Source organism: Kogia breviceps, chromosome 4 (assembly GCF_026419965.1).
Source record: "Kogia breviceps isolate mKogBre1 chromosome 4, mKogBre1 haplotype 1, whole genome shotgun sequence".
In the NCBI taxonomy this organism is placed as follows: Eukaryota; Metazoa; Chordata; class Mammalia; order Artiodactyla; family Physeteridae; genus Kogia; species Kogia breviceps.
The window spans coordinates 173,601,529-173,628,022 of NC_081313.1; the positions used below are offsets into that span (position 1 = coordinate 173,601,529).

The 26,494-nt window shown below is 54.0% G+C and overlaps 3 protein-coding genes across 5 annotated transcripts; all 3 read left to right on the forward strand.

Annotated features, from left to right (window-relative positions):
• The first annotated feature begins 186 nt into the window (after nucleotides 1–186).
• On the forward strand, nucleotides 187–13,843 carry YJU2B (YJU2 splicing factor homolog B). 3 transcript variants are annotated; one of them, XM_059059998.2, is made up of 11 exons: nucleotides 205–273; nucleotides 982–1,026; nucleotides 2,995–3,216; nucleotides 4,608–4,661; nucleotides 6,107–6,189; nucleotides 8,111–8,166; nucleotides 9,823–9,883; nucleotides 10,323–10,465; nucleotides 10,561–10,733; nucleotides 12,896–13,034; nucleotides 13,145–13,843. In XM_059059998.2, exons 3-11 carry the CDS (start codon nucleotides 3,214–3,216, stop codon nucleotides 13,624–13,626), a joined length of 1,194 nt encoding a protein of 397 aa, XP_058915981.1. In that variant the 5' UTR covers nucleotides 205–273; nucleotides 982–1,026; nucleotides 2,995–3,213; the 3' UTR covers nucleotides 13,627–13,843. The 3 variants fall into 3 exon arrangements, with proteins under 3 accessions (XP_066888752.1, XP_058915981.1, XP_066888753.1); XM_067032652.1 differs by having other exon boundaries at nucleotides 211–273; nucleotides 2,818–3,216; XM_067032651.1 differs by lacking the exon at nucleotides 982–1,026 and having other exon boundaries at nucleotides 187–273.
• Nucleotides 13,844–14,448: 605 nt separating this feature from the next.
• Nucleotides 14,449–20,088, forward strand: MRI1 (methylthioribose-1-phosphate isomerase 1). The gene is made up of 6 exons (XM_067032650.1): nucleotides 14,449–15,073; nucleotides 15,149–15,387; nucleotides 16,240–16,415; nucleotides 17,674–17,850; nucleotides 17,931–18,155; nucleotides 19,875–20,088. Exons 1-6 carry the CDS (start codon nucleotides 14,804–14,806, stop codon nucleotides 20,018–20,020), a joined length of 1,233 nt encoding a protein of 410 aa, XP_066888751.1. The 5' UTR covers nucleotides 14,449–14,803; the 3' UTR covers nucleotides 20,021–20,088.
• A 775-nt stretch (nucleotides 20,089–20,863) lies between these two features.
• On the forward strand, nucleotides 20,864–24,087 carry C4H19orf53 (chromosome 4 C19orf53 homolog). The gene is made up of 3 exons (XM_059061920.2): nucleotides 20,864–21,236; nucleotides 21,314–21,369; nucleotides 23,653–24,087. The coding sequence occupies exons 1-3, from the start codon at nucleotides 21,140–21,142 to the stop codon at nucleotides 23,794–23,796; spliced, it is 297 nt and encodes a 98-aa protein (XP_058917903.1). The 5' UTR covers nucleotides 20,864–21,139; the 3' UTR covers nucleotides 23,797–24,087.
• Nucleotides 24,088–26,494: the final 2,407 nt, after the last annotated feature.

Here is a 26,494-nt window from a genome sequence, read left to right on the forward strand (position 1 = left end):
GAAAGGCCGTCCTCGGATTGGGTCAGGCAAAGTGGGCGGGGCCTAGGGTGGGACACTGTGTAGTGCGTGCAGTTGGGAAGGGCAGGCCCGGATTGGTCCACTCCGGCGTCTGTGAGCGAGCGGCTCGTTCGACATTCAGCCAGTCAGCGCTACGCTGCCGCCTCGCCCCGCCTCGCGCAGGCGTCCCTATCACGCGGGGAGTGCGCCACGCCCCCTTACGCACCCATCAGGGACTTCCGCGACGGGCGCCGAGTGACGTCAGGAGAAGGGCAGGTAAGTGCAGGCGGGCAGAGGGGCGGCCGGGCCCGGTAGGGCTGGGGGTCCATCCAATGCTTCACCCGGCCTTGGAGCCGCCCGATGGGGACGAACGCGCCGGGGGCCGCAGGGCTCTGGGAACGTGGGCCCGATGCTCGGAGCCGCCCGCCCCCCAGCCGCGACCCCCGACCCAAAACCCCGGGCCCTGGCCCATATTATACCTCTTCAGGTTTTCCTCATCTGGAAAATGGGACAGTAAGCCCCTACTTTTCTGGGTCTTGGTGAAGATTTTTTTTTTAATGACGCTTGTAAAACGGTTTGGCCTGAGAAATAATCAAAACTACCAACGTTTAACTCAGCATCAGGCGCTCTTCCAGATACTTTAACTCACTGAGTCTTGACAGCAGCCTTATCTGGTTGATACTTGTATAAACCCCATTTTACAAATGAGAAAACAGGCTCAGAGAGAGAAGCAGTTTGCCCAAAGTCAGGCCGCTAGCAAGCAAATCAGAGTCGGGATCCAAGCCCAAGAATTATGCCCTGATCCGGTGGGGTTTATCATTATTCTTGACACCAAGGACCAGAGATTTCTATACATCCACCCTGTAGCCCCACCTGTACCACTCACTGGGGTGATAAAACCATGGTAAGACCCCCAACTCCTGTAAATGGAGTACTTACTCTGTGCAAGCCATTACCCATGTTTATATGTTATTTCGTTTACAGCAACTCCAGAAAGTCAGTCCTCTTGCTGTCATCCACTCTTTACAGGTGAGGAAATATAAGCTCAGGGAGGCTCAGACATTGGCCAAGGTTACCCAGCTAGTGAGGAATAGGGCTTCCAGCCAAGGGAACTGTGCCCCCAAAGCTTGGGTGGGCACTTAGCTATTTTGTTGGCAAAAGCATTTTTAGTTTGGAAGTGACTTTAAGAAAATCTGGTCCAGGGGCACACTTTACAGGTGGAGGATCCGAGGTGGATGGTGGAACACTTCATATCTGGGGCTTTGCACCCTGGCTCTGCCTTCCTATCAGCTTCTGACCCCTGGCAGGTTACCTAAGCTCCCACATCCTCATTCGTCAACTGGAGATAATACTAACAGTATAGAGTAAATGGGGCAATGATGTTGGACTCTGTGCAGCTGGTAGCACACTATTACTGGTAGTAACTATTAGAGAGCACACAAGCTAAGTTGGCAGAAGCGGTTAGAGACTTCCTGACTCAAGCACAGGGAGCCAGCAAATGACACTCACAGGCCAAAACCAGACCACTGCCTGATTTTGTACAGCCCACCAGCAAAGAATGGATTTAACTTCTTAAATTGTCGGGAAAAAATCAAAAGGAGAATAATATTTTGTGACATGTGGCAATCATGTGAAATTGAAATTTCAGGGTCCACAAATAAAGTTTTGTTGGAATGCAGCCACACCCATTCATTTACATATTGTCTCTATGGCTGTTTTCTAGCTGTGACAGCAGCGTTGAGTCGAGTTGAGCTGTTAGGACAGAAATTCTGGCCCTCAATCGAGAAAATCTGCCAATCCCCATTCTGGACTACACTTTAGTCCCTCATAGTGTCTCTTTTTTTAAAAAAAAAAAAAAATTTTTTTTAATTGAAATACAGTTGATTTTAAATGTGTTAATTTCTGCTGTACAGCAAAGTAATTCAGTTATATATATGTTCTTTTTTTTAATACTTTTCCATTGTGGTTTATCTTAGAATACTGAATATAGTTCTCTGTGCTATACAGTAGGACCTTGTTGTTTATCCATCCTATATGTAATAGTTTGTATCTGCTAACCCCAAATACCCAGTGTCTCTGTGTCACCCACACTGAGTCTTATGGAACCTCAGTCAGTTATCAGAGGTTCATGAAGTCAGCATTTATCAGGAGCTGTCCTGGTGCCAGAGACATAACACAGTGGGACCTGGCGGAGGAGACAGACTGTAAACAAGTAAACAGATACCGGGTGATGTGGTAGAAGCTCCAGGGAAGAAATGACTTTTTTTTTTTTTTTTTTTTTTTTTAATGTACGTGGGCCTCTCACTGTTGTGGCCTCTCCCGTTGTGGAGCACAGGCTCCGGACGCGCAGGCTCAGCGGCCATGGCTCACAGGCCCAGCTGCTCTGCGGCATGTGGGCTCTTCCCGGACTGGGGCACAAACCCGCGTCCCCTGCACCGGCAGGTGGACTCTCAACCACTGTGCCACCAGGGAAGCCCAAGAAGTGACTTTAGATCAGGTGATCAGATGAGGCCTCTGACAGAGGTGATGTCTGAGCTGAGACCTGTGACAAAGAACACGTGGTGGGTGTCATCCTGTGTATTGTGGGTGTTTAGCAGCATTCATGACAGTTGGCCTGCACCTGCTGAGCTTTCAAAGGCAGCCAGGAAGCCAGTGTGACTGGAACAGTGAGTGAGAGGGAGAGGGGTAAAAGGTGGGCTCGGAGAGGCAGGCAGGGGCCCCATAGGCCATGGGGAGGGGTTTGACTTGATTCTCAAAGCGATGTGAATCACTGGAGGGGTTTAAGCAGGAAAGCGATCGTTCAGATTTATATTTTAACAGATCCTTCTAGCCCTTATGAGGAGAAGAGACCGTGAGAGTCAAGGGCAGAGCCAGGAACCTAGGGAGGAGGTGACTGTACTCGTCTAGGCGAGCGATGATGGGGGCTGTGGAGGGATGAGAAGTGTCAGCTGGGAAGTATATGTTGGATGGAGAGTGGACAGGACACTCCCTTTCCAGACAGACAAACGCCGCTCGTTGGATGCCTCCTACACCTGCGGGGAGGATCGTCTGAGCCGCCACCACCACGCACAGCCCACCGCACCTTCACAGAGAAGCCGCGACTGTCTGCCGGGCTGTCCAGGAGGGTGGCACTGGGCAGTGAGTCGACAAAGCAGTGTCTCATCGTCTTTTCAGGTTGGCTGAGTGGTGGGTGAGGACCAGTAGGCAGCTTCCAAGATGGTGAGTAGACAGGCTGTGCTCACTGGGTTTCTCTTCTGATCTTTAGGTGAAGGGAAGGGGTCCCCTGAATAGCCCTTTCCCTCCCCTAAAAGTCTCCTTCCCCACCCCTGACCCCAAGCTCTCAGGTATTTTCAAACTCTGGATCATGGTCTTCCGGTGCAGTGGTTCTCAAACTTTGCTGTGTATGAAAATCACCCAGGGAGCTTTTTTCTTTTTTTTTCCTGCTTTTTTTTTTTCTTAATGAGGTGAAATTTACATAACATAAAATAACATTTTAAAACATATGATTCAGTGGCATTTAGTACATTCACAATATTTTCCAATGACCACCTCTATCTAGTTCCAGAACATTTTTGTCACCCCAAAAGGAAACCCTATACCCAATAGCAGTCACTCCCATTCCCCCAGCCCCTGGCAACCACCAGTCTGCTTTCTGCCTCTGTAGATTTGTCCGTTCTGGACATTTCATATCAATGGAATCATGTACCATGCGTCCCTTTGTATCCAGCTTCTTTCACTTAGCATTATTTTTTCAGGGTTTACCCACATTACAGCATATATCAGAGCTTCCTTCCTTTTTATGGCTGAATAATATCCCATTATATGGATGAACCACGTTTTGTTTATCCTTTCGTCCACTGATGGACACTTGGGTTGTTTCCACCATTTGGCTATTGTGAATGGACCTGTATGTACAAGGATGTGTATACACACGTGTTTTCCAGGGTTTTGCTTTGGAAAAGCCCTGTGTCCAGGCCCCATGCCCCAGAGCAGGTCCTCTGTCAGGAGAACCTCTGGGCGTGGGTCCCAGGCATCGGTATTTTAGAAACTCCTCAGGTAGTTGTAACGTGCAGCCAAGTTTGAGACCCACTGCTTCAGTGAATCGTTAAGTCAATTCAGCAGGTGGCTGCCAGCATTTAAAAGAGCGATTCAAAGCTGGGTGAGCATTCTTTCCTGAAACCTGTGCTTGTGTATTTGGGGTTAAATATGCCTTACCTTAAGTCACGGTCCCAAAATAACTGTGAAAGCCATTGCTCTAGGAGAGTCTAACCCTTGTGGAATTTTCCACAGCGACGACAGTGGGTTTTGTTTTGTTTGCTTGTTTGTTTTTCTTTGGCTGAGCCGCTCAGCTTGCCGGATCTTAGTTCCCTGACCAGGGATTGAACCCAGGCCACAGCAGTGAAAGTGCTGAGTCCTAACCAGTGGACCGCCTGAGAATTCCCAACAGTGGGGCTTTTTCCCCCAGGTCACCAGTCCTCGATGGGACACGGAGCCCTGGGCCATCCTCCAGGATATCCCTGTCTTCCTTGTCCAGGTCTCGCCCCTCAAGGCTGCATGAGTAGGTCTCCTGTAGGACCCTCTCTGACTCATGTCCCTCTTCTGCTTTCCAGGGTGAAAGGAAAGGCGTAAACAAGTACTACCCTCCGGATTTCAACCCTACAAAGGTAAGGAGCAGGCTTCCTTCTCCGAATCCACGGTAGCATAGCGACCCCGCAGGGTAGGGGCCCCACGCTCTTCATCCCCTCCTGGAGTCAGAACCACAACTGCAGAAGCCTGGGCGGCCCCCGAGGTCTCCCTGCCTTGCACTTGTCACCTGAGTCTTGAGGCAGCCTTCCCTCCCAGGTGGTCAGTGTGACCCTCGTCAATGACCCATGTAAACACCAGCATGCCCAGTGTCAGGTATGTTTCCAGTGGAGTCCGAGATGAGGTCCCACACACAGCCTCCGGGTCAGATCCCCTCACCCTCCCAGCTCCAGCTCGTCTGGCCTCCTCATTGTTCCATCTGCCTGGAACCTCTCCCTCCCTCTGACCCCAAGACTGCTTTCCTTCCTTTAGGTCTCTCCTCACAGAGGGCCTCCCTGACCACCGTCTCATTCTCTATCGCATGACCTAGTGCTTTATTTCTGTCCGTAGCCTTCTTAACTCCTTGATGCATCACCCATTTATTTGCATATTATCCATCTCCCCCTCTATTTATTTTATTTATTTATTTTGGGCTACATTGGGTCTCCGTTGCTGCACGCAGGCTTTCTCTAGTTGCGGCGAGCAGGAGCTACTCTTCATTGCAGCATGCGGGCCTCTCATTGTGGTGGCTTCTCTTGTTGCAGAGCATGGACTCCAGGCATGCGGGCCTCAGTAGTTGTGGCTCGCAGGCTCTAGAGTGCAGGCTCAGTAGTTGTGGCACACGGGCATAGTTGCTCTGTGGCATGTGGGATCTTCCCAGACCAGGGCCTGAACCCGTGTCCACCGCATTGGCAGGTAGATTCCTGACCACTGCACCACCAGAGAAGCCCCCATCTCCCCCTCTAGAACGTCTGCGCCTCAAGGGCAGGGATGTTCATCTGTCTCATTTGCGTCTGTGTCCCCACACTGTGGGCGCTCAGTAAGGGGATAGTAAATGAATCAGCCTATCCCAGCTATGTGGTCCCCTGCACATGAATCAGTCTTTCTACACCAGAGTCTCCCCCCAGGTCCAAAGGGGAAACAAAACAACCTGACCTCCCAGAAACGTTGAGGGATTAAAGTGAGATGACACACATAAAGTACCCAGCAGAGGTTTGCTGGTCTTGTCATCTCACCTGATCCCACAACACCTGGAGGTAATTATGATCCTCATCCCCAGTTTACTCATAGGGCTCAGGAAGGCAAAAGGTGAGGTCACTGCCCAGGGTCACACAGCTCTTTTAGCTCCTAAATGGGAGAGGTAAGATGCAGACTCCTGTTTTCCAGATTCCAAGCCCACTTGCTTCACCAAAGCCTAAGTGCCTCCCATTTTGCTGTTAACACTCCCAGCAGGACATAAGAATGAGGCCTCTCTTGGCCTGTGAGAGAGGGCCTGAGCTCCCCCAGCTCAGCAGTGCTAATCTGCTTCCTCTTCCTTTCCACACAGCATGGCTCACTCAACAGATACCATAACAGCCACCCACTTCGGGAGCGGGCTCGGAAGCTGTCCCAGGGCATCCTCATCATCAGGTAAGGCCCTGGCATCATCTGAGGACCCCTGCCCTTTGTGCCACCTGGTGTCAACCTCAAGGAGCATTCAGCACCCCCTGATTTTGCCCAGTGCTGCAGGGTCTTAATTCCATAAAGCAGAAAGTTGCTGTATCAGTCAGCCATTGCTACGTAACAAAACGATAAGCACATGTTAAGCACTCGTGTTGCTCACGAGTCTGCAGCTCAGCTAGATGCCTCTGCTGGCCTTGGCTGGGCTGGGCTGTCTCACATGTTTGGGGGTTGCCTGGCTGGGGATTGGCTGGTCCAGCATGGCCTTGGTTGGTATGACTGGGCTATGTTCCAAGTGTGTCTCATCCTCCAGCTGGTACACACCAGCTGGTGCACACACCAGCAGCCAGGTTCCAAAATAGAGCCGGCAGAGGCATGCAAGGCTTCTTGAGGCAGAGACCCTGAGCTGGTACCCTGTCACTTCTGTCTCATTGATTCCCCAAAGCAAGTCATGATGCAGGGAGGGGGTGGGGCAACACACTCCACTCTTGACAGGAATGGCTGCAGAGTCATCTTACAAAGGGCATGGACATGGGGAGGATAAAGAATCACAGCCATTACTGCAGTCAGGCCAGGACGATAGCTATTCCCGGGGTTCTCCTCTTATTTCTGGCCAGCACCCTGTGGGTCAACTGTGGCGGGAAGCAGAAGCCAGCTTGTGTCGCCCCAGAAGGAGCCCCTCTCTGCCTCCTTCTCTGCCTCATGACCTCTGACCTCAGCCTCTGGGGTCCGCCCTGGGCCTGAGCAGAGCATCCAGTGACAAAACCGTCAGAGGCAGGAACATCTATGGAAAAGTAGTCAAGAGGCAAATCTCAGCAGTGGCCCCAAGAGTCACAGAGCTGAAGGTCACCTCCAACTTCCGCCATGCCTCCACACTCCAGAGCCAACCACCCACCCTGCCTTCATCCAGTCTGTTTGCCAAGCCCTCATCTCATCTGTACAGTGTCTTAAATTCACCTCATTATTCATTACTTAATGGTTTTGTTTTAAAAGAGAAGCTCCATTACTGCTGTTAATGGAAATTTACCAGAATTGCACATTGCAAATAGAACTGGATAAAAGAAACCAAGGGACTTCCCTGGTGGCGCAGTGGTTAAGAATCCACCTGCCAATGCAGGGGACACGGGTTCAAGCCCTGGTCCAGGAAGTTCCCACATGCCGCAGAGCAGCTAAGCTCGTGAGCCATAACTACTGAGCCTGTGCTCTAGAGCCTGTGCTTGGCAACGAGAGAAGCCACGGCAATGAGAAGCCCGCGCAGCACAATGAAGAGTAGCCCCCGCTCGCCGCAACTAGAGAAAGCTCATCCGCAGCAACGAAGACCCAGTGCAGCTAAAAATAAATAAATAAATGTATTTTGGGGGAAAAAAGGGGCTTCCCTGGTGGCACAGTGGTTGAGAGTCCACCTGCCAATGCAGGGGACACGGGTTTGTGCCCCGGTCTGGGAAGATCCCACATGCCACAGGGCGGCTAGGCCCGTGAGCCATGGCCGCTGAGCCTGTGCTCCGCAACAGGAGAGGCCACAATAGTGAGAGGCCCGCGTACCGCAAAAAAAAAAAAAAAAAAAAAATCCAGTGTCACTACAACTTAGCTAAACTGGAATCGAACACCAGTGCTCCCTGAAGCCTGCTTCCTCCTCTGCTTGGAAACTTGTGTAGCTGACGTGGTGGGATATGGAAGACAGGGCAGCACCCAGCGGAGACGCTCGCCCAGACTGGGTCAGCTGGCCAGAGAGCCACGTGATGGGCCTGGCCTGGTTGCAGGAATGACCACTGTTCTTTACCCTCCCGCTTGCACGCCCTTTGCAGTGTGACTGCAGCCAGAGTTGCTGACCTGGAGGTCCTGGGAGAGCCCACGTGGACAGGGACAAATGAGCTGTTCTCTGTTTGTATAGATTTGAGATGCCCTATAACATCTGGTGTGACGGCTGCAAGAACCACATCGGCATGGGTGAGCTTCCGCCCGCTCCCCTGCTCCCCACCCTGACCCCCACCATTCAGCCCCACAGCCAGCGAGCCCCTTAACTGCTGGGCGCCATGAGAGACCGTCTCCGCCGGGGTCCCGATCAGGAGTCAAGTAGGGGACAATGGGCTCAAGTGCCTGGTGGGCTGTGGATGCCTCAGGGCAGAGCGGTTAGGAGGCCCTGGGTTCAAATCCCATCTCTGCCACTTCCTAGCTGGTGACCCTTGGCAGGTGACTGAGCCTCCATGTGCCTCGATTTACCCATCTGTGAAATTCAGGTGGTATGAGTGCCTGCCTGTGTGGCATATAAAGTGCTTAGTGCAAGGAATTCCCTGGCGGTCCAGTGGTTAGGACTCTGCGCTTTCCACCGTAGGGGGCGTGGGTTCGATCCCCAGTTGGGGAACTAAGATCCCACAAGCCGCACGGCGCAGCCAAAAATAAATTAAAAATAAAGTGCTTAGTGCACAGCATGTGGCATGTGCGAGAACTCGTAAACCCAACCTGCTGCTGCCACTACCCTTACTGTTACCTTGAGCGTTCAGATCCCTGATCGTGCCCACAGGTGCACAGATGGATGGACAGACATGGGTCCGCGGCCCTGCTCAGCAGCCCTGAGGCCTGCGGCAGGTGATTCGATCCTCCTGGCTTCCGTTTCCTCCACTATAGTACAGGGATCCTCAGCCCTTCCCACAGCGCCTGGTCCAGGGCAGCAGCTCGCTCTGTAAACAGGAGCCGGCAGCTCTCGGCAGGAGGGTCCAGTGCAAGAAAGAGGGGCCAGGCCACCCCACTGCTGAAGTGGAATGGCCCCCCAACACATCCCCCGATCAGACCCAGCAAGGGGCATCTGCCCCAAAGGCCACCAGGTGCTCAGGCGACAAAGAGCAGGGCACAGCCTGACACCACACATGGGTCAACCTCAGGGCCGTGAACAGAAGCAGCCCCCCAGAAAAGGAAAAGCCAGCCAGGCCACACCACCAACCCCCCCAAGCTCTGTTTTTCTAGTTTAAGCTTTTTTCACTCAGTAAGCAAGATAAGAGTCAAGAATATACCATCTAATTAGTGAAAAAGGAACAAAAAACGTGGATATTCTCTAGAAAGATAATAAAAGCCAACCCTTTTTTCTTTTTTTGGCCACACCCCACAGCTTGCGGGATTTTAGTTCCCCGACCAGGGATTGAACCTGGGTCCTGGCAGTGAAAGCACGGAGTCCTAACCACTGGACCGCCAGGGAGGGGATTCCCAAAAGCCACCCCTTCTTGAATGCTTGCTGAGCACCTGGCCCAGTGTTAAGTGATCCTTGTGTGTTACTAGCTTCCGCAGTTCTCACACCAGCCCTGTGCGGTAGGCGTCATAGCCATCCCTATCCAATCGACGGGGAACCTTAGGCCAGACGGCTAGGGCAGCTGGTCAGGTGGAGCCAGGGTTTGAACCCGGGCCCTCTGGCTCCATCCAGCCCACCCTCCTCTGTGGCCTGAGCACCCACCCCGCAGCCTAGACATGGCTCTTTTCTGCATGAATTTCATTGTCCCCCAGAGGTGTCTCCCCTGCAGGGGAGGGAAGTACCACCCCCATCTGCTCCCCACCCCAGGAAAAGACGCTGAGGGTGGCCTGAGCCCTAGCCTCGTTCTCTCTCTCTCCTCCTAGGTGTTCGTTACAATGCAGAAAAGAAGAAGGTTGGCAATTACTACACGACCCCGATCTACAGGTAGAGGCAGCCTGGTGGGCTGCAGGGTGAGGGGGCTACAAAGGAGTCTGAGTGGGAGGGAAGTTTCTACCCTTCTGCCTGATGATTATTCCCTGGGGGTCTCCTGGAAACCATCATGGCCTGTCAGTCAGGGCACGTCCTGCCTAGAACCCTTCATGGTTCCCACCTTCTTCAGAGTAAAAGCCTGAGTCCTCCCTGTGGCCCACAAGGCCCCGCAGGCTCTGCTCCGTCCCCTCAGGAGGGTTTGTTGAATGAATGAACGAACGAACAAATGAATGGATGGGTGAACAAGTGCACAAACTGGAACCATATCTGTCTCACCCACGGCTCTCCCCCGGACATGGAGCCCAGCATGTGCACGCTCGCTGATGACGCGCGCGGATGGAAGGAAGCCGGCCACAGTGTCCTGACTCTGGCCCGCCGCCCTCCACCCTCCCAGGTTCCGAATGAAATGCCACCTCTGCGTCAACTACATCGAGATGCAGACAGACCCCGCCAACTGCGACTACGTGATCGTGAGCGGCGCCCAGCGCAAGGAGGAGCGCTGGGACATGGCGGACAACGAGCAGGTGCTGACGACAGGTGAGCCCCAAGGGCGGGCTCCGAGCCCACTGCCAACCCTGACCCCAACCCCGAGCCGGGGCCCCAAAGGCCCAGCCCCCCTGTCACCCTTGCAGAGCACGAAAAGCAGCAGAGGCTGGAGACGGATGCCATGTTCCGACTGGAGCACGGGGAGGCTGACCGGAGCACGCTCAAGAAGGCCCTCCCCACCCTGAGCCGCATCCAGGAGGCCCAGAGCGCCTGGAAGGACGACTTCGCCCTCAACAGCATGCTGCGGAAAAGGTTCCGGGTGAGCAGGGCTCCCCGGCCCAGGGTCAAGACCACAGGCAGGCGCGGGTTGCCTGGCATCACCAGCAGTGGAGCGGGGAGAACAGAACGCAGGCTGAGACCCGGGTCCCGCCCACTCCCTACCACATCCTAGCTATAGGCAGGTCATTTCACCTGCTGTTCCCCCATTCGCCACCGCATGCCTACATCACAGCACCCATGGGAGGCATCGAGCCCAGCAGCTGTTATTAAGCATGTGGCCCCTTGCCCTGGGGACTCTGGGCCTCACAGCAGACTCTGAAAGAGAAGAAATCCTCAAGCTGGGGCACAGATGAGTCCCGACACCCCCCCTGTGGCGGGGGCAGGCGGAGTCCCAGCAGGGCACTGATCAGCTCCTAGCCTATTTCGTGGGCCCACTCAGCTGTCCTGAAACAAAATCCATAGTCTGACAACCTGCCCCCAAGTAATTTCCAAAATCATCCCTAGAGTCAAATCCCTAGAGATAAAAAGGGAAATTACCTATAAAATGTATAATGCCTGTCTCAACATGGAAATGCTTGGGCCAGACACCTGTACCTGCTTGTAGAGCCACTGAGGGCGCAGGTGCAAACACAGACTCCTGACCCCCCAGGGGGACGGGGTCGTAGCCGGAGGACACCCTAGGGCGTTGCTGTCAGTGACACAATGGCTACTACAATTGTGCCAAAATTACTCAGTGGAGCTAAGTCACAGGGGGTGGGGGTCCGGGGTCAGAGGAGTATAATAGAAATGGGTTTTATACCCTCGCGGGCATCCGACAGAACAGTGGAACGTCCTTTGGGAACATGAGAACCTTTGCCTCTTCCCTCGCTTTGTGGGGCAGCTTACACCCCTGGAGCCTGCAAACAGAGCCCGGCCGGGAGCATCCCGGGCGACCCCACAAGGCACAAGCTCCAGATTCATCATCTTGACACTGCCGTGTTTTCACATCACCTTTTCTGATCATCCTGTGGTGGTTATTATTAGGAGTAAAATTGTGGGTTTTCTTACTAGTTATTTATTACTCAAAGTGTATCTCTCTGGCCAGGCCTGTGCCCAGAGCTGGTGTCCCCTGCCTTGTGGGCATCCCCGAATGGGGCCTAAGGACCCTCAAACGTAACATCCCGAGGAGCCCCATCAGTCCCTAACCTGCCCTGCCTGCATCCTCCCCTTCTCAGTAATGGAAGCATCTCTGTCAGCCTGTAAAGCCCAGAGTCAGCTTTGATTCCTCTTGTTATAACCACCAGTCCCTTCTCCCCATCTGTCAGCAAATTCTGGCAGGCTCTGACCACTTCCACAGCCTCCATCATCTCCTGCCTGGACCAGCACAGTCCCTCCACCCTGGTCCCCAGGGGCTCATGCCCTGTGTCCCACAGCCTGTTCCCCTCACAGCCACTAGGGGGCACCAGTGAGCGCCTGAGTGGGATTACATCCCTGCTATGCTCAGAACCCTCCGTGGCTGCCAATGGCCAGAGTCCTCCCCATGGCCCCCCAGGCCCAAATGATCTGCCCCTTCCCCTCCTTACCCCCATCTCCACCTTTCCCTTGCTCATTCTGCTCTAGCCACATTGGCTGCCTCACTGGCAAGCACACTTCTGCCTCAGGGCCTTTGCACAGGCTGTTACCTCCACCTTGGAACACTTTTCCACCAGATACCCACACGGCTCCTTCACTTAGACACCTTTTCTCAAACATGATTTTCTCAGGATACTGTCCCTAACCCTCCCCTCTACCACGCACACCACATTTAAAGTTGAACCCCCTGCCTATTTCCTACCCTCTTCCCAGCATTCTTTCTCTCCTCACCACTTTATCTTGCTCACCCACTAGAATGTCAGCTCCACCAGGGCAAAAGATTTTGTCTGCTCACTGCTGTGTCCCTAGTGTCTAGAACAAGGCCTGGCACCAGAAAGATGTTCTGTAAATATCTGTGGAAAGAATGAATGAGTGAAGAGCCCAGTGATACACATACTAATGATTGTGTCTCCTGCTGTTGAACAAATTCTATGTCCCGAGCACTGTGTGAGGCCTTTTCCTCACATAAGCTTGAAGAGAAGGAAACTTGAGACCCTGAACACTGGAGGGATTCTCCCCTCCAGCTCAGAGGGCAAAGAGGCATGGCTTTGACACCCACCATCCTTCCCCAACCCCTTCTCCCCAACACAGGAAAAGAAAAAAGCCATGCAGGAGGAGGAAGAGAGGGACCAGGCCCTGCAGGCCAAGGCAAGCCTGGACATCCCGCTGGTGCCAGAGACGGAGGATGACCGCAGGCTGGCCGCCCTGCTCAAGTTCCACACCCTAGACTGTGCGTGGGGGCCAGTGGGCGAGGGGGTTGGGGTAGGGGGAGATGGGGGGCTGCTCGGGCAGAGGGCGGCTCTGGACCTCTTTCTCCCCCATCCCTCTCCTCATCCCCAGCATATGAGGACAAACAGAAACTCAAGCGGACAGAGATCATCAGCCGCTCCTGGTTCCCCTCCACCCCGGGACCTGGCGCCAGCAGCAGCAAAGCCAGCAGTGTCCTGAAGAAGCTGTCCCAGAACCGCAGATCTGCCCCCACTGGCTCCCCCATCACGGTGGGGCACCTGGGCATTGTGCGGCGGCGGTCCCGGGAGGTCCCAGAGAGCCCTCAGCACACGGCTGAGACCCCCAAGTCTGGGGAGCCACGGGTGCCAGAGGGGACTGCCCAGGACAGGCCCACATCCCCCAGAGGCTGTTCTCAGGAGACAGCCAAGACCTGCAGGAACAGTAGGCCACCGGGGCAGGAGGAGAGCTGTCAGGACAGGCCCTGGCCCCTGCCAGGCTCCTCCCAGGAGGCAGCCAATCCCCAGGACACACCCCAGCCCTGCAGCCTCAGCTCCTCCCTCGTGGCTGACTACTCCGGTTCGGAGAGTGAGTGATTCTGGGGGCCAGAGTCACTCAGGAGGCCAAGACCCACCGAGGAGGCCCCTCACAGGCTGCAGCCCCTTAGCCCACCAGCCCTTGGAGAGCTCAGTTACCACCCTCCCCAGACCTCACCTCCTGACGGTAATGGAGTTGTTATTTATTTGGTCCTGGAGAGGGTGTCTGTGCCTTGTGGGACCCCCGACCTCCCAGCATTAAAACCCTGCTTCTTTGCCTCTGCCTCAGGTTACTAGGTGGGCCCAGGAGCTATGCCTCCACCCCTCCACCCCCAACCCAACTAAGCTTGCCCAGCATCTCATCAGCCAATGCTGATGCTGTGACCACAGCCTGGGTCCCCACGCAGCTTGATGAGGGCTGAAAGGTAGTAGCCCAGGTAATCGGGGCCAACTTCCTGGAGGAGGTGGCACAGGCTGAATGTAAAGGATGAAAATGGGACTGGACAGCAGGGGTGCTCAGGATCCAGGCCAGTTGCAGGAGGGGATGGAGCACACAGGTGTGGGCTGTTCATTATCCCCCACCCATGGGGACACCCGGGAAGGGTCATGAAAGAGTTCCCAGCGTGTTGCTTCCTTTGAAGGAAAATAGTAAACTGAGCAAAAAACAGCCCCAAAACAGCTGAGCATCCACCAGGTGACTCATGGCCCACCACCTCCCCCTAAACCCTGGAGAAGGATCATTTCACAGATACTAACTGAGCACTTGCAGTGCACCAGACGCTATCCTAGCCATGGAGATACAGCGGTGAACAAACCAGACATGGACCTCTTGGGGCTGAGGTTCCGGCTGAATTCTGCTGAACTTGTAATGTGCCCTGTCCGGAGGTGGTGGTGACCCCCAGCCCGCAGGCCCTTACTCCCCGCGGGGATGGGAAGGTCTCAAGGCAGCAGTAAGAGTCTGTTCGATCTCAGAACCCCCTTTTGGTGCCTTGCTCTACGTGAGGCCACAGGCAGCACTCGCTCTGGCTGGAGGAGTCACGCATCTGAGGGTACCCACCTGGCATTTAGGAGTCTTGCTATAGCCAGGTGCTAAACACAGGACTTGGCATGCAATAGGTGCCCTATAAATAGTGGCACCTTTGTGGTTCTGAGGGTGCGGCTAACTGTAAAGGTTTGGCGGGGAAGGTGTAGTAGGACCCGGCGCCTGCGTGGCGGGTCCCAGGAGCCAGCGAAGTTGATGTGCGCACGCTCCTCCTTCCGGGAGAGGTCCCACCCCTGGGGCCCTGGCCTCGCCCCCTGCGCCTTTTCCGGTCCCGCCTCTGGTGCGCGCGGCCAGCTGAGCCCCGGGAGCGGCGGTGATCGCGGATGCAACGGCATGACTTTGGAGGCGATCCGGTATTCGCGGGGCTCACTACAGATCCTCGACCAGCTGCTGCTGCCCCAGCAGAGCCGCTATGAGGCGGTGGGCTCGGTGCGCCAGGCCTGGGAGGCCATCCGCGCTATGAAGGTGGGGCCGCTCGGCGGGACCGGGGTGGGGGGCTTCCCGTGCCTGCAGTCCCTGACGCCCGCATTTCCCCACCAGGTGCGCGGCGCCCCAGCCATTGCGCTCGTGGGCTGCCTCAGCCTCGCCGTGGAGCTGCAGGCGGGCGCCGGGGGACCCGGACTTGCCGCGCTCGTGGCCTTCGTGCGCGACGCGCTGAGCTTCCTTGTCACCGCCCGGCCCACCGCCGTCAACATGGCCCGCGCCGCCCGAGACCTGGCCGACCTCGCAGCCCAGGAAGCGGAGCGGGAGGGCGCCACGGAGGAGGCGGTCAGAGAGAGGTAGAGGGGCCTTGTGCCAAGCGCTGCTCTAACCGGCGGCTATGCGTTCTTTTTTTTTTTTTTTTCTTTTGCACAACAACCCATGCTACAGATGGGGAAACTGAGGCAATGTGCTCTTAGTCCAGGGCCACACAGGCAGGGCTGGGACTCACCACCGGGCAGCCTGGCCCCGAGATCCTTGAACTTAATGCCCTGACTTTGACCTCCCTCAACGTCCCCAGCCTTATCTGCCCTTGGAGGCCGTTTTAAGTGCCACCTCATTTACCTAGTTTTTGCTTTTGCAGAATTTTGTTTCTAGCCCTGGTCCTCTCTCTGCTCTCTTCACAATGTCTCCCTCCCCATCTGCTGCACAGATACTCTCCATGTTCCTTAACCCCAACCAGGGTCCCTTCTGCCTCAGGGCCTTTGCACACACCATTTCTGCAAACCAGGTATCTACCTACCTAATCTCCTCTCCTTCAAATTTCAGGTTTGTGCCTACCCCACCCCCCATATAATACAGCTCATTCCTGTCCTCTGTCTCCTGACTCCTCTGCCTTTTCCTTCACTTTATTGTCTGTTCATCACCTGCCTCCCCCACCTCAGTGTCAGTGTCAGCTCCATAGGAGCAGAGATTTTTGTCTTGTTCACTGCTGTGTCCCCCAGCCCCTGACGCACAGGAGGTGCTTGGTAAATGTGTCTTGAGAGCAAATGGAGTTACAGGTAGATGGCTGTGGCAGAAGGGCCCAGCCCCACAGCTGTGAGAGGCTTTCAGCAGGAGAGCTCCAGGAGAGCAGTGTTGGGCAGGGAGGAGGGGCTGGTGTGGGCCCTGAGGCCTTGTGACTTGTGCTCAGCGTCCCTTGTCGGCCCCAGAGTGATCCGCTGGACCGAGGACATGCTGGCAAAAGACCTCCGGGACAATCGGAGCATCGGAGACCTGGGAGCGCACCACCTCCTAGAGCGGGCAGCACCCCAAGGCGGCAAGGTGATCGTGCTGACCCACTGCAACACTGGTGCACTGGCCACTGCTGGCTATGGCACAGCCCTAGGTGAGTGGGCATCCACAGGGATAGGGGAGGGCCCTTTTTGGATGCAAGAGAAAGAAACCCGAACCACTTTATACACCTCCCAAAATGTGAATTTATTAGTTTTTGTACAGAAACACTCAGAGGGTTGGCCTCAGGTATGACTGGATCCAGGGGCTCAAATAATAGCATCAGGGTCCATCTGTCCGTATCCCTAAGATCGGTCCTCCTCCATCATCTTCATGCTCCACTGGTCGGCCAGGGTCCAGATCACAAGGAAAAGAGCCTAGGGTCTCTATTCCGACAGTGTTAGAAAAGTCTCTTTGTATCTCGGGGGCTCTGATGGAGTCATCTGTCCATCTAGGATCAGTCACTCAATAGGCCTGGCCTGTGCCATGTGCCTAGAAAATGCGTGGGGGGAGTTCCCTGGCAGTCCAGTGGTTAGGTCTCGACACTTTCACTGTGGCCCAGGTTCAGTCTCTGGATGTGGAAGTGAGATCCTACAAGCCATGCAGTGCAGCCAAAAAAAAAAAATTAACTTTTTTAAATAAAAATAAAGTTAAATTAAATTTTTTTAAAAAGGAAGTGGGTGGGATGTGGACTCGTAAGAGGACTGAGGAGTAGGGCGTAGCCCCCTAAAGAAAGATTAGGTTAGCTGTGACCAGGACCAGGGGGACTGGGTCCTGAGGTTCAAGGCAGCAGATCCCACTTGATCCTAAATTCTCCAGGAGGTTTCCCTACCTGCCTAGGTGCCGCCCTTGTGCCTGGGGACTGAGACTCTGATGGCAAGACATTCATTCACTCAACAAATATCTATGCTTAATAAATGCTTATCTACTGTGTACCCCATCATTCATACATGCATCCATTCCTTCAGTCACTCAACATTTATTAAGCAGCTGCTGTGTGCCAAGCACAGTTCTAGGAGTTAGGGACCCAGCAGTGGAGAAAGTAGATCAAATCTCTGCCATCAGGAGCAGGAAAATAGGAGGAACAGACACAGGAACAGAACAAATACGTATGATGCATTTGAAGGTGGTAAGTGCTAAAGAGAAAGAGCAGGGGTTGGCAGTGTGAGGGTTGCTGTGTGAAATGGAGGAATCCCGGAAGACCTCACGGAGAAGGCATTCTCTAAACACATTTGTACCCGGCAGAGAGAACAGCCAATGCAAGGGCCCAGGAGTGGGACTGCACGGTTTGGAGAACCATGCTGCTAACCATTGGGCTGCCCTGCCCATCTGTCACTTTGCATCTCATCCTCCTGTTGGGCTGGGCCCCACAGGTGTGATCCGCTCGCTGCACAGCCTGGGCCGTCTGGAGTGTGCCTTCTGCACGGAGACCCGGCCCTACAACCAGGGAGCCCGGCTGACGGCCTTTGAGTTCGTCTACGAGCAGATCCCCGCCACCCTCATCGCCGACAGCATGGCGGCAGCTGCCATGGCCCACTATGGAGTGTCAGGTCAGCAAGTGGGGGGCGCCAGCGGGCAGGGCTCCGGGCATCCAGGGCCCGGTGGTGACTCCGGGCATCTCACTCCCCAGCTGTCGTCGTGGGAGCCGACCGCGTGGTTGCCAATGGCGACACGGCCAACAAGGTGGGCACCTACCAGCTAGCCATCGCCGCCAAGCACCACGGCATCCCCTTCTATGTGGCTGCCCCCAGCTCCTCGTGTGACCTCCACCTGAGGACGGGCCGGGAGATCATCATTGAGGAGCGTCCTGGCCAGGAGCTGACCCATGTCAATGGGGTCAGGATTGCGGCACCCGGTAAGCCATCTGCTCAGAGGGGGGCACCATAGGCCTGGGCACCTCTGTTGAGGCCCCCTGACCCCTTCACAGGCAGCAGGTGGTATTGGGGGTGTCACCAGCCTTCTGGGGCATAAGCTGCTCCTTCAAGCCGTATTTTAGAGCAGACACGTCCTGGAGGTCAGATTCAAGGTCAGAAGGTACAACTAATGAGTTGGGAAGCCTTGAGCGAATTGTCTTGCTCTTCTCCAGCTCTGTTTCCAAGAAATAAGAGTACCACCTGGCCGAGTGCTTATGAAGAGGCAGATATTTATCAGCTTCCCCACACTTACTGGCTGTGTAGCCTGGTTGCCTAAAATTCATCCCTAAGAGCCCCATGAGCTGTTTTCATGACCTATCTCATATACCCCAGGGGGTTCAGTGTAATTAACCCACGTGAAGTGGAGAACAGTGCCTGGCCCTTAGTGCTTGTTAAATAGTAACAAGTATGACCGAAAACCTTTTATAAAAAGGACCAGTTAGGCATAGGGAATTTGGGACTGACGTGTACACACTGCTATACTTTAAATGGATAAGCGACAAGGAACTACTGTATAGCACAGGGAACTGTATTCAATATCCTGTGATAGACCATAATGGAAAAGAATATAGCTAGATAGATAAATAAATAAATAATAAAAATAGATATATTAATTCTAAAAAAAAAAATATTTTCTGCTTATTTTTTTGGTGCCCCTGCTTTCCTGGAGGCTTAATTATTTAGCACTGATCAAAACCCATAAGACCATGGAAAGCAGAGTTAACAACCCACCGTGCCCCCCCCCCCAAGAAAGCTGGGTAACACGGGCCAGGTGCAGTCTTGGGACCCCGATACTCTGCTCTGGCCAAGGATCACAGGAATGCAGACCCCAGGAGAACAGGTCTTTCTTCTGATTTTTCCAAGAGAAGCCTTACATTTGTTATATGTTCGAAAGCTCCCACACTTTGAAAGCTAGCAGCTAATTCAGTGGTCTTAAAAAACTGTGAACCAGAGAAAACAGAGTTTGCAGCCTCTTGTGTAAGAGATTGTTATTCATTCAGCAAATATTTTGGGGTACCTGGCCAGTGCCAGGTGACATGATAGGGTTGGGGAAACAGGAGTGAAAAAAGACATAAAAGTCCCTGCCGTCATAGAGCTGACAGTCCGGTGAGGAGACAGACAACAAACGAGATAAATAACAAAATTCCAGTGTATGTTAGAAGGGGGTAAAGGCTGAGGCAAAATAAATGAGGCACAGAAGGATATGGAAAGTGTCTGTGCAGGGGGTGGATTAGACAGGATTATCAGAGAAGTTCTCACTGAGAAGGTGATATTTGAGAAAAAACCTGAAGCCAGTGAAACATCAAGTCATGTGCGTATCTGAGGGACAGCATCCAGGCAGAGGGCACAGCCCATGCAAAGGCCCTGGGGTGGATTCTTGGAGTTTCCTAAAGAGATTCTTGGAGCAGGCACAAGTGGGTGGATGTATATAAGACTTTGAAGGCTTCTTCTTAGACAGTGACAATCCAGGAATGCAGGGGGTCTAAAGTCATTACTGGTATCAAAACCCATGCCTTCATGCACTTTTGGGGTGAGGATCTCTAGATTCTCAAGGATTCCCCAATCCCAAAAACCACTGTGAGTGAGGCAGGTGACAATAGCTTGAGAACTTTCACTGAGCCTAATACCTGCCTTTCTTGCCTCCCCCCTCTCCCCTGAAGGAATTGGGGTTTGGAATCCTGCCTTTGATGTCACGCCCCACGACCTCATCACTGGCGGCATCATCACAGAGCTGGGTGTCTTTGCCCCTGAGGAGCTCCGGGCAGCCCTAGGTGCCACGGTCACCCTAGATGGACCCCAGAAGTAACCAACCTAGCTGTCCATATCCTGCCCCCATTATTTTTATAATAAACTTATTGAATGGCCTGCCCAAAAGCTAACCTTTTTCCCCCAACCACAATTCTTCCCAGAACAGAGAAAGCAGACAGGGCCTTTGCATGGCTCTTAAGATCCCAGCAGCTGAAGTCAAGCTGCCTGAGTTCATATCCCAGTTCCACCGCCTTTTCTTTTTCTTCTTTTTTATTTTTATTTTTTAATTTATTTATTTATTTTTGGCTGTGTTGGGTCTTTGTTGCTGCGTACGGGCTTTCTCTAATTGTGGCGAGCGGGGGCTACTCTTCGTTGCAGTGCGCGGGCTTCTCACTGCAGTGGCTTCTCTTGTTGCAGAGCACAGGCTCTAGGCGCTCGGGCTTCAGTAGTTGTGGCACGCAGGCTCAGTAGTTGTGGCTCTTGGGCTCTAGTGCGCAGGCTCAGTAGTTGTGGCGCACGGGCTTAGTTGCTCTGCGGCATGTGGGTGGGATCTTCCCAGACCAGGGCTCGAACCCGTGTTCCCTGCACTGGTAGGCAGATTCTTAACCACTGCGCCACCATGGAAGTCCTCCGCCGCTTTTTCTGTTGTGTGATCTTGGCCAAATCACTTCACGTCTCCATGCTTTGTTTTCTTCATTTACAAAATGGAGACAATACTAGTACCTCCCTTTTGGGTTGCTCTCAGGGCTGGAATTAGGGTGACACCTCAGGTACAAAATTTTAGAGGAGGCCCTGAGAAGCTCAGTAGTCAAGATAAAGAATAGCTTCATGCTTTTTTTTTTTTTTTTCTTGTGGTACGCGGGCCTCTCACTGTTGTGGCCTCTCCCGTTGCGGAGCACAGGCTCCGGACGCGCAGGCTCAGCGGCCATGGCTCACGGGCCCAGCCGCTCCGCAGCATGTGGGATCTTCCCGGACCGAGGCACGAACCCCTGCATCAGCAGGCGGACTCTCAACCACTGCGCTATCATCGACCGTCCTGGGTAGTGGTCACTTTAACTCTTTGCCACATTGTATCCCGTGAGCCATTGCGCCCTCCGGCCCCGCTGTATCCCATCGTGCCCTGCGTTTTTCATCTGCGACCTCCTACAGCCCCGCCTCTTCCGGTGCATGACTGATCATGGCGCAGGGGCAGCGCAAGTTCCAGGCGCGGAAACCGGCGAAGAGCAAGACAGCGGCGACAGCCTCGGAGCGGAACCGGGGCCCGAGGAAGGGCGGTGAGGAGCGGGTCGGGGACTGGGGGGCGAGGTGGGCCCGAGGTTCTCCGGCCTCACGAGAGCGCATCTCTCCCCAGGTCTCGTTATCGCACCCAAGAAGGCACGGATCGTGCAACAGCAAAAGCTCAAGAAGGTGAGTTCGAGCGTGTGAGAGGCCGGGGATGGAGAACTCCCAGTTCTGTGAGCTTCAGTTTCCTCCCTTGTGCAGTGGGTACGGAAACATTACCTCCCGATCAGTGAGCCTCCCAAAGCCACGAGTGGCGCGCAAAATGTTTCAGAACACATTAGCTGCTTTCGCTGAAATTGTCCTCCTTAATAGACCTCGAGAGGGAAGGCAGCCTGGGAAAGGGGTTGAAAACCCCAGCTTTGCAAGAAGACAGTGTCGGGAGCAAAGCGCAATTCCATCGACAGCTAGTATATCTTCACTCTGAGCTTCTTAAAGAAGAAATGGTTGTAGTGATAGCACTTTTCTCTTAGAGTTGTAAGGATTCAATGCCATAGGACACCTGTAAAGCCCTGAGAACAGCACAGGGCTGAAATAAACGTTTTTGTGGTTGTTTTTAAGTGTAGTTTTTTCGTGTGCAGGTGAATGGGGTTGATCTTATAAAGCAGTAGTAAAGAGATTTTTGTTAAGGTTGCAAAGAGAAGTTACAAAGTGATCTGGTGGAGTCAGACCTGAATTCTAATTGTACAGCACACACTAACTCCCCCTATCATCTTGAGCAATTGTTTAGAGCCTCCGTTTTTTGTTTTTTGTTTTGGCTGTGCTGCACAGCTTTCAGTAGTTCCCCAACCAGGGATTGAACCCGTGCCCCCTGCAGTGGAAGATAGTATCTTAACCACTGGATCGCCAGAGCCTCAGTTTTCTTAGACCTGAGTACCCAGCAACCTGCTTACCTCCATGTCTCAGCTAGAGGGGGAAAGTGTCTCGGGGCATCTCAAGCTCAGTATGTCCAGAACCAGGCTCCTGATCCAACCCCCACTGTGCTCCCCGACTCCACCATGATCCTACCACAGTCTCTCCTCCTTCCAGATACTCGGGATTCCCCCTTTCCCTCACATCCAGGTTGGATCTCGTCCTTTTTGCCTTCAGGATTAATCTAGAATCCACCCACTTCCCACCTCCCTGACCCCCCTACCTGGTCCCATCCCATCATCTCCCACCTGGACCAGGGCAGTCACATCCTCCCAGATCTCCTGGCCCCGCCATTCCCCGTAGCAGCCAGAGGGCACCTCTGAGCACCTGAATCAGGGCACTTCCCTCCTCTGCTCAGAACCCTCGGTGGTTCCCACCTCACTCAGGAAGAGCCCAGGTTCTCCCCACAGCCCACAGGACCCAGCACACTCTACTCCTGTCTTTTCCCTGCCCTCACCTCCTCCCTCTGTCCCTCCAGCCTCACTGGCCCCTTAACTGCTCCTTGCCCCACCTCAGAACTTTTGTACTAGCTGTTTCCTCCGCCTGGATTCTTCTCCCAGAAATCTACACGGCTTCCTTCCTCCAAGTCAAGTCTGGCTGCAAGTGTTGCTTCTGAGCAGCTATCCCTGATGGCAGTCTCCCCCCGCCCCCCAATCCCTCACTCATCATCCCTTGTATTCTTTTCTCCATAGCAGCACTTGTCATCTGTCATCCTTCAACAGTTTACCAGAGGGACTTCCCTGGCCATCGAGTGGTTAACACTCTGTGCTTCCACTGTAGGGGGCGCCGGTTCTGGTTCAGATCCCTGGTTGGGGAACGAAGATCCCACATGCCACTGGGCGTGGCCAAAAAAAAAAAAAACGGTTTACCACCAGAGTTTGTCACTGGCAGCTGTGTTGTCCACACGCACTGAGTGTCAGCTTCATGAGGGCAGAGGTTTTTCTGTGTCTTTGCTGTTGTTTCCCTGGCGCCCAGCGTGTGGTGATGGTCCTGGTTGTCATGGTCGTTGGAACTCATAGGCAGGGCAAGGGAGCGGTTTAGGTAATACGATTAAACTACCAGTTTTGGACCCAAACACTTGGGTTCTGATTCCTGTGCCTTTACTTGCCGGCACCCCTATTTCTCAGAGCCCTGGTTCACCATTAGCAAAGCAGAGACAGGGGGCGGCTGCCCGCCTGGAGGCCGAGGCTGGAGACCCTGGGCGTGCTGGGTTCCAATCTCCCATCACTCACATGACTTGGGAATCCTGGGCAAGTGCCTCCTCACTGCAGGTGCCTCAGTTTCCCCAGCTGTAAAATGGAAATGGGCAGAGGTTTGGAAGCTGAGATCCAGAGATGAGAAGGGGTTTTTTGGTGTGCAGCGTTCCCAGAGTATGGGGCAGAAGCAGGACTTAACCCCCAGCCACCAGACTCTCAGGTGTTGTTTCGGGGGGAGATGCCGATCCAGGCCCTCCCTCCCGCCTCAGGTCCCAGTGTGACTGTGCCATGGTTGCCCCCTCAGAACCTGGAGGTCGGGATCCGGAAGAAGATCGAACATGATGTGCTGATGAAAGCCAGCACCAGTCTGCCCAAGAAGCTGGCACTGTTGAAGGCCCCCACCAAAAAGAAGGCAGCAGCCCCCTCCTCCACCAAGACACCTTCCTAAGGATGCATCTCAGCAGAGGCCATCACCGCAGCCCTCTCTGTGCTCAGACCTGTGCAGGAAGGAGAGGCCGTGCTCCCCAGAGCCTTGGGTTACGCCTCAAACTTTACTGGGGGCCTGGCCCGTGAGCAGGTGATCAGCAGGTCAGAAGTGCACTGGCTGGCTTCCCAGGGTGCCAAGCGCAGGCCAAGGCCAAGAGGATGCCTTCACAACTTCCTGTGTCCCCCTCCCCCCTCCCCACATGCTGTCTCCACTGGTTTAACACAGAGCAATAAACCTGACTGTCATTCCTCCCACGGTCACATGCTCCTGTGAGCGGGGCATGCTGGGGCCTGGGGCCACGTGCCCCAACCGGGTCATCCCCAGCAGTTTCCACAGGAGACTAGCCACATGCCAGGGAAGGACGAATGGGCTTCTGCACCTCCAGCCCGGGAACCGGGGGAGAGTTTTCTTTCCTCCTGCCTTGGGTGACTCACGTACATACCCTCCACGGACATGCCTGTGTCACCCGCTCTGCCGGGGCCCGGCCAGGCAGCCTAGGGAGTCACTCCCGTCTGCAGGACAGGCACTGACACCACCTTGTAGAGTCAAAATGCCGCTTAAACCAGCATGTGCTTACAAACTTCTCAGTGCCACCTCGATCTTTTTAAAAAAGTCATAACAGCAAGTATGAAGCACTGCCTGTGGCCCAGGCACCGCTCTGGTGCTTTCTACACATCACCTCAGTCCTCGTGATGCCCAGGTCAGGTCACATCGTTAACATTCCCGAGCAGGGGCTTGAACCCGGCACTGGCAGAGCCCCAGTACGTGCTCTCAGCTGCCCGTCTGCTGCCTCTCAACAGACCAAGCTTCCGTTCTGTTCCATCCTGGGCTCCCCTCCCCTGAAACGCCAGCTGTGCCTGTGGGGTCGGCCAGGAGCTCTGGTCTCAGGTCCTTCCTCTCTCCCTCTGATGGGGGTGGGGAACAGGTTACAGCTCAGGGACCAGGCGGTCTGGGTGGTGCTGAGCCGCTGTCTTTGGAGGGAGGTGGGAGTGCGGTTGCTGTTCCCCCCGAGGTGGGTGACCGAACTCCCAACATTTTTCTAAAAAGCAAGGGACAGCCACTGTGGAGAACAGTTTGGTGGCTGCCCCGTAAGTTCAGCCTGGAGTTACCACGCGACCCAGCCGTTGCCCACCAGGCACACGCCCCAAGGGATCGAACACAGACTCAGCATCGCACGTACGTTCACAGCAGCACCAGTCACGGTCGCCCAAAGGTGGTAGCAACCCAAATGCTGCCAACAGATGATAAGCAAAGTGTAGTTTATCCACAGGATGGAATGTTATTCAGCCATAAAACAGAATGATACAGTTCACCATGGGTGAACTTGGAAAACATTCTGAAAGAAGCCAGACACAAAAGGCCACATAACGTGTGATTCCATTCATGTGAAATGTCCGGAAGAGGCAAGTCCATAGCGACGGTGGTTCTCTATGGGGTGCCAGGGACTGGGGGAAGGGGCAATGGGGAGTGACAGCAAATGGGTATGGGGTCATCTTTGGGAGGTGATAAGGTTTTGCAACTAGATAAAGTTGGTGGTGGCAAATGTTGTGAATGCTAAATGCCACTGAATTATACCCTTCTGAATGGTGAATTTTCCAGGTGAGTTTTAACCCCCTGAAAAGGCAGGAAGGGTAATTTCACATGCAAAAAAAAAAAAAAAAAAAAATCCTGATTTACATCTCAAAAACACAGGAATTGTGGCAGCAGAGCCCTAATTTGATGGCGAGACTTCACAGTTTGGAGTTGTCTGGGGTCCGGGGCTCAGGGTTTCTGTTAGGGGGAGGAGAGGGGCGGGGGATGGGGCCCAGACGCGGGACTGGAGGGCAGGGCTGCCGCTTGGCTCTGTGATGCCCAGAGTATACCGTTCCTTGAGCCCCACCTACGGGACCTGGACCCTCCTGCCATCTGCCCACCTCACAGCAGTTTCTCCCCTAAGCAGACAGCGAGTGACTTCTGCCCTTTGATATGGAGTCGCTTTGCACGTTGGACATTTATTGTGCGCCTACTGCATGCCAACCTCTGGGCTAGGTAGAGCTGAGAACTGACATTCTAGTGGGGAGAACAGAAAACAAGGAAGCCCCGGGCCACCCCTGCAGACCCCCACCTCCTCCCAGTCTCGCCCCCTGGCCTTTTGCACCTCCTGTTCCTTCCCCCTCCCAGGTGTCACCTCAGAGAATCGTTCTCTGTCCCCTGCTCCTGGAAGTGGTCACTCTGTGCCAGTCTCATCCGTTTTCTACTTTGCATCTTTGTTGTGTCTCCAGCACCTGGAACAGCGCACAATAGTTGCTCCACGAACAGGTGTTTGTTGAATGGAGAAAGGAAGGAATTGTTTCTTTCTGCAAGGAACATTTTGCGTCTCAGTAAATCAGTTCTAACCATTCAAAGCATCGTCTCTATACAACACGCCCTTCCCTTCCGGGTTAGCTGGTTCATAACAGCGTCTTGGAACTATTTCACAGCTCCATCCACGAATTGTAAGCAACTGATAGCAATACAGAACCACTCTTATCTGCTCATTCTGGCCCATGCAGCTGAGGTTCCATTGACAGCCCTCCTTCCCTGTGGAAAAACCAATTTGCCTCCATTCGCACATTTATTTACTCAAATAATCTGATCTGTTGTAAAAGTGCCCGTTTTCCGGACTCTCTTTTGAACCTGG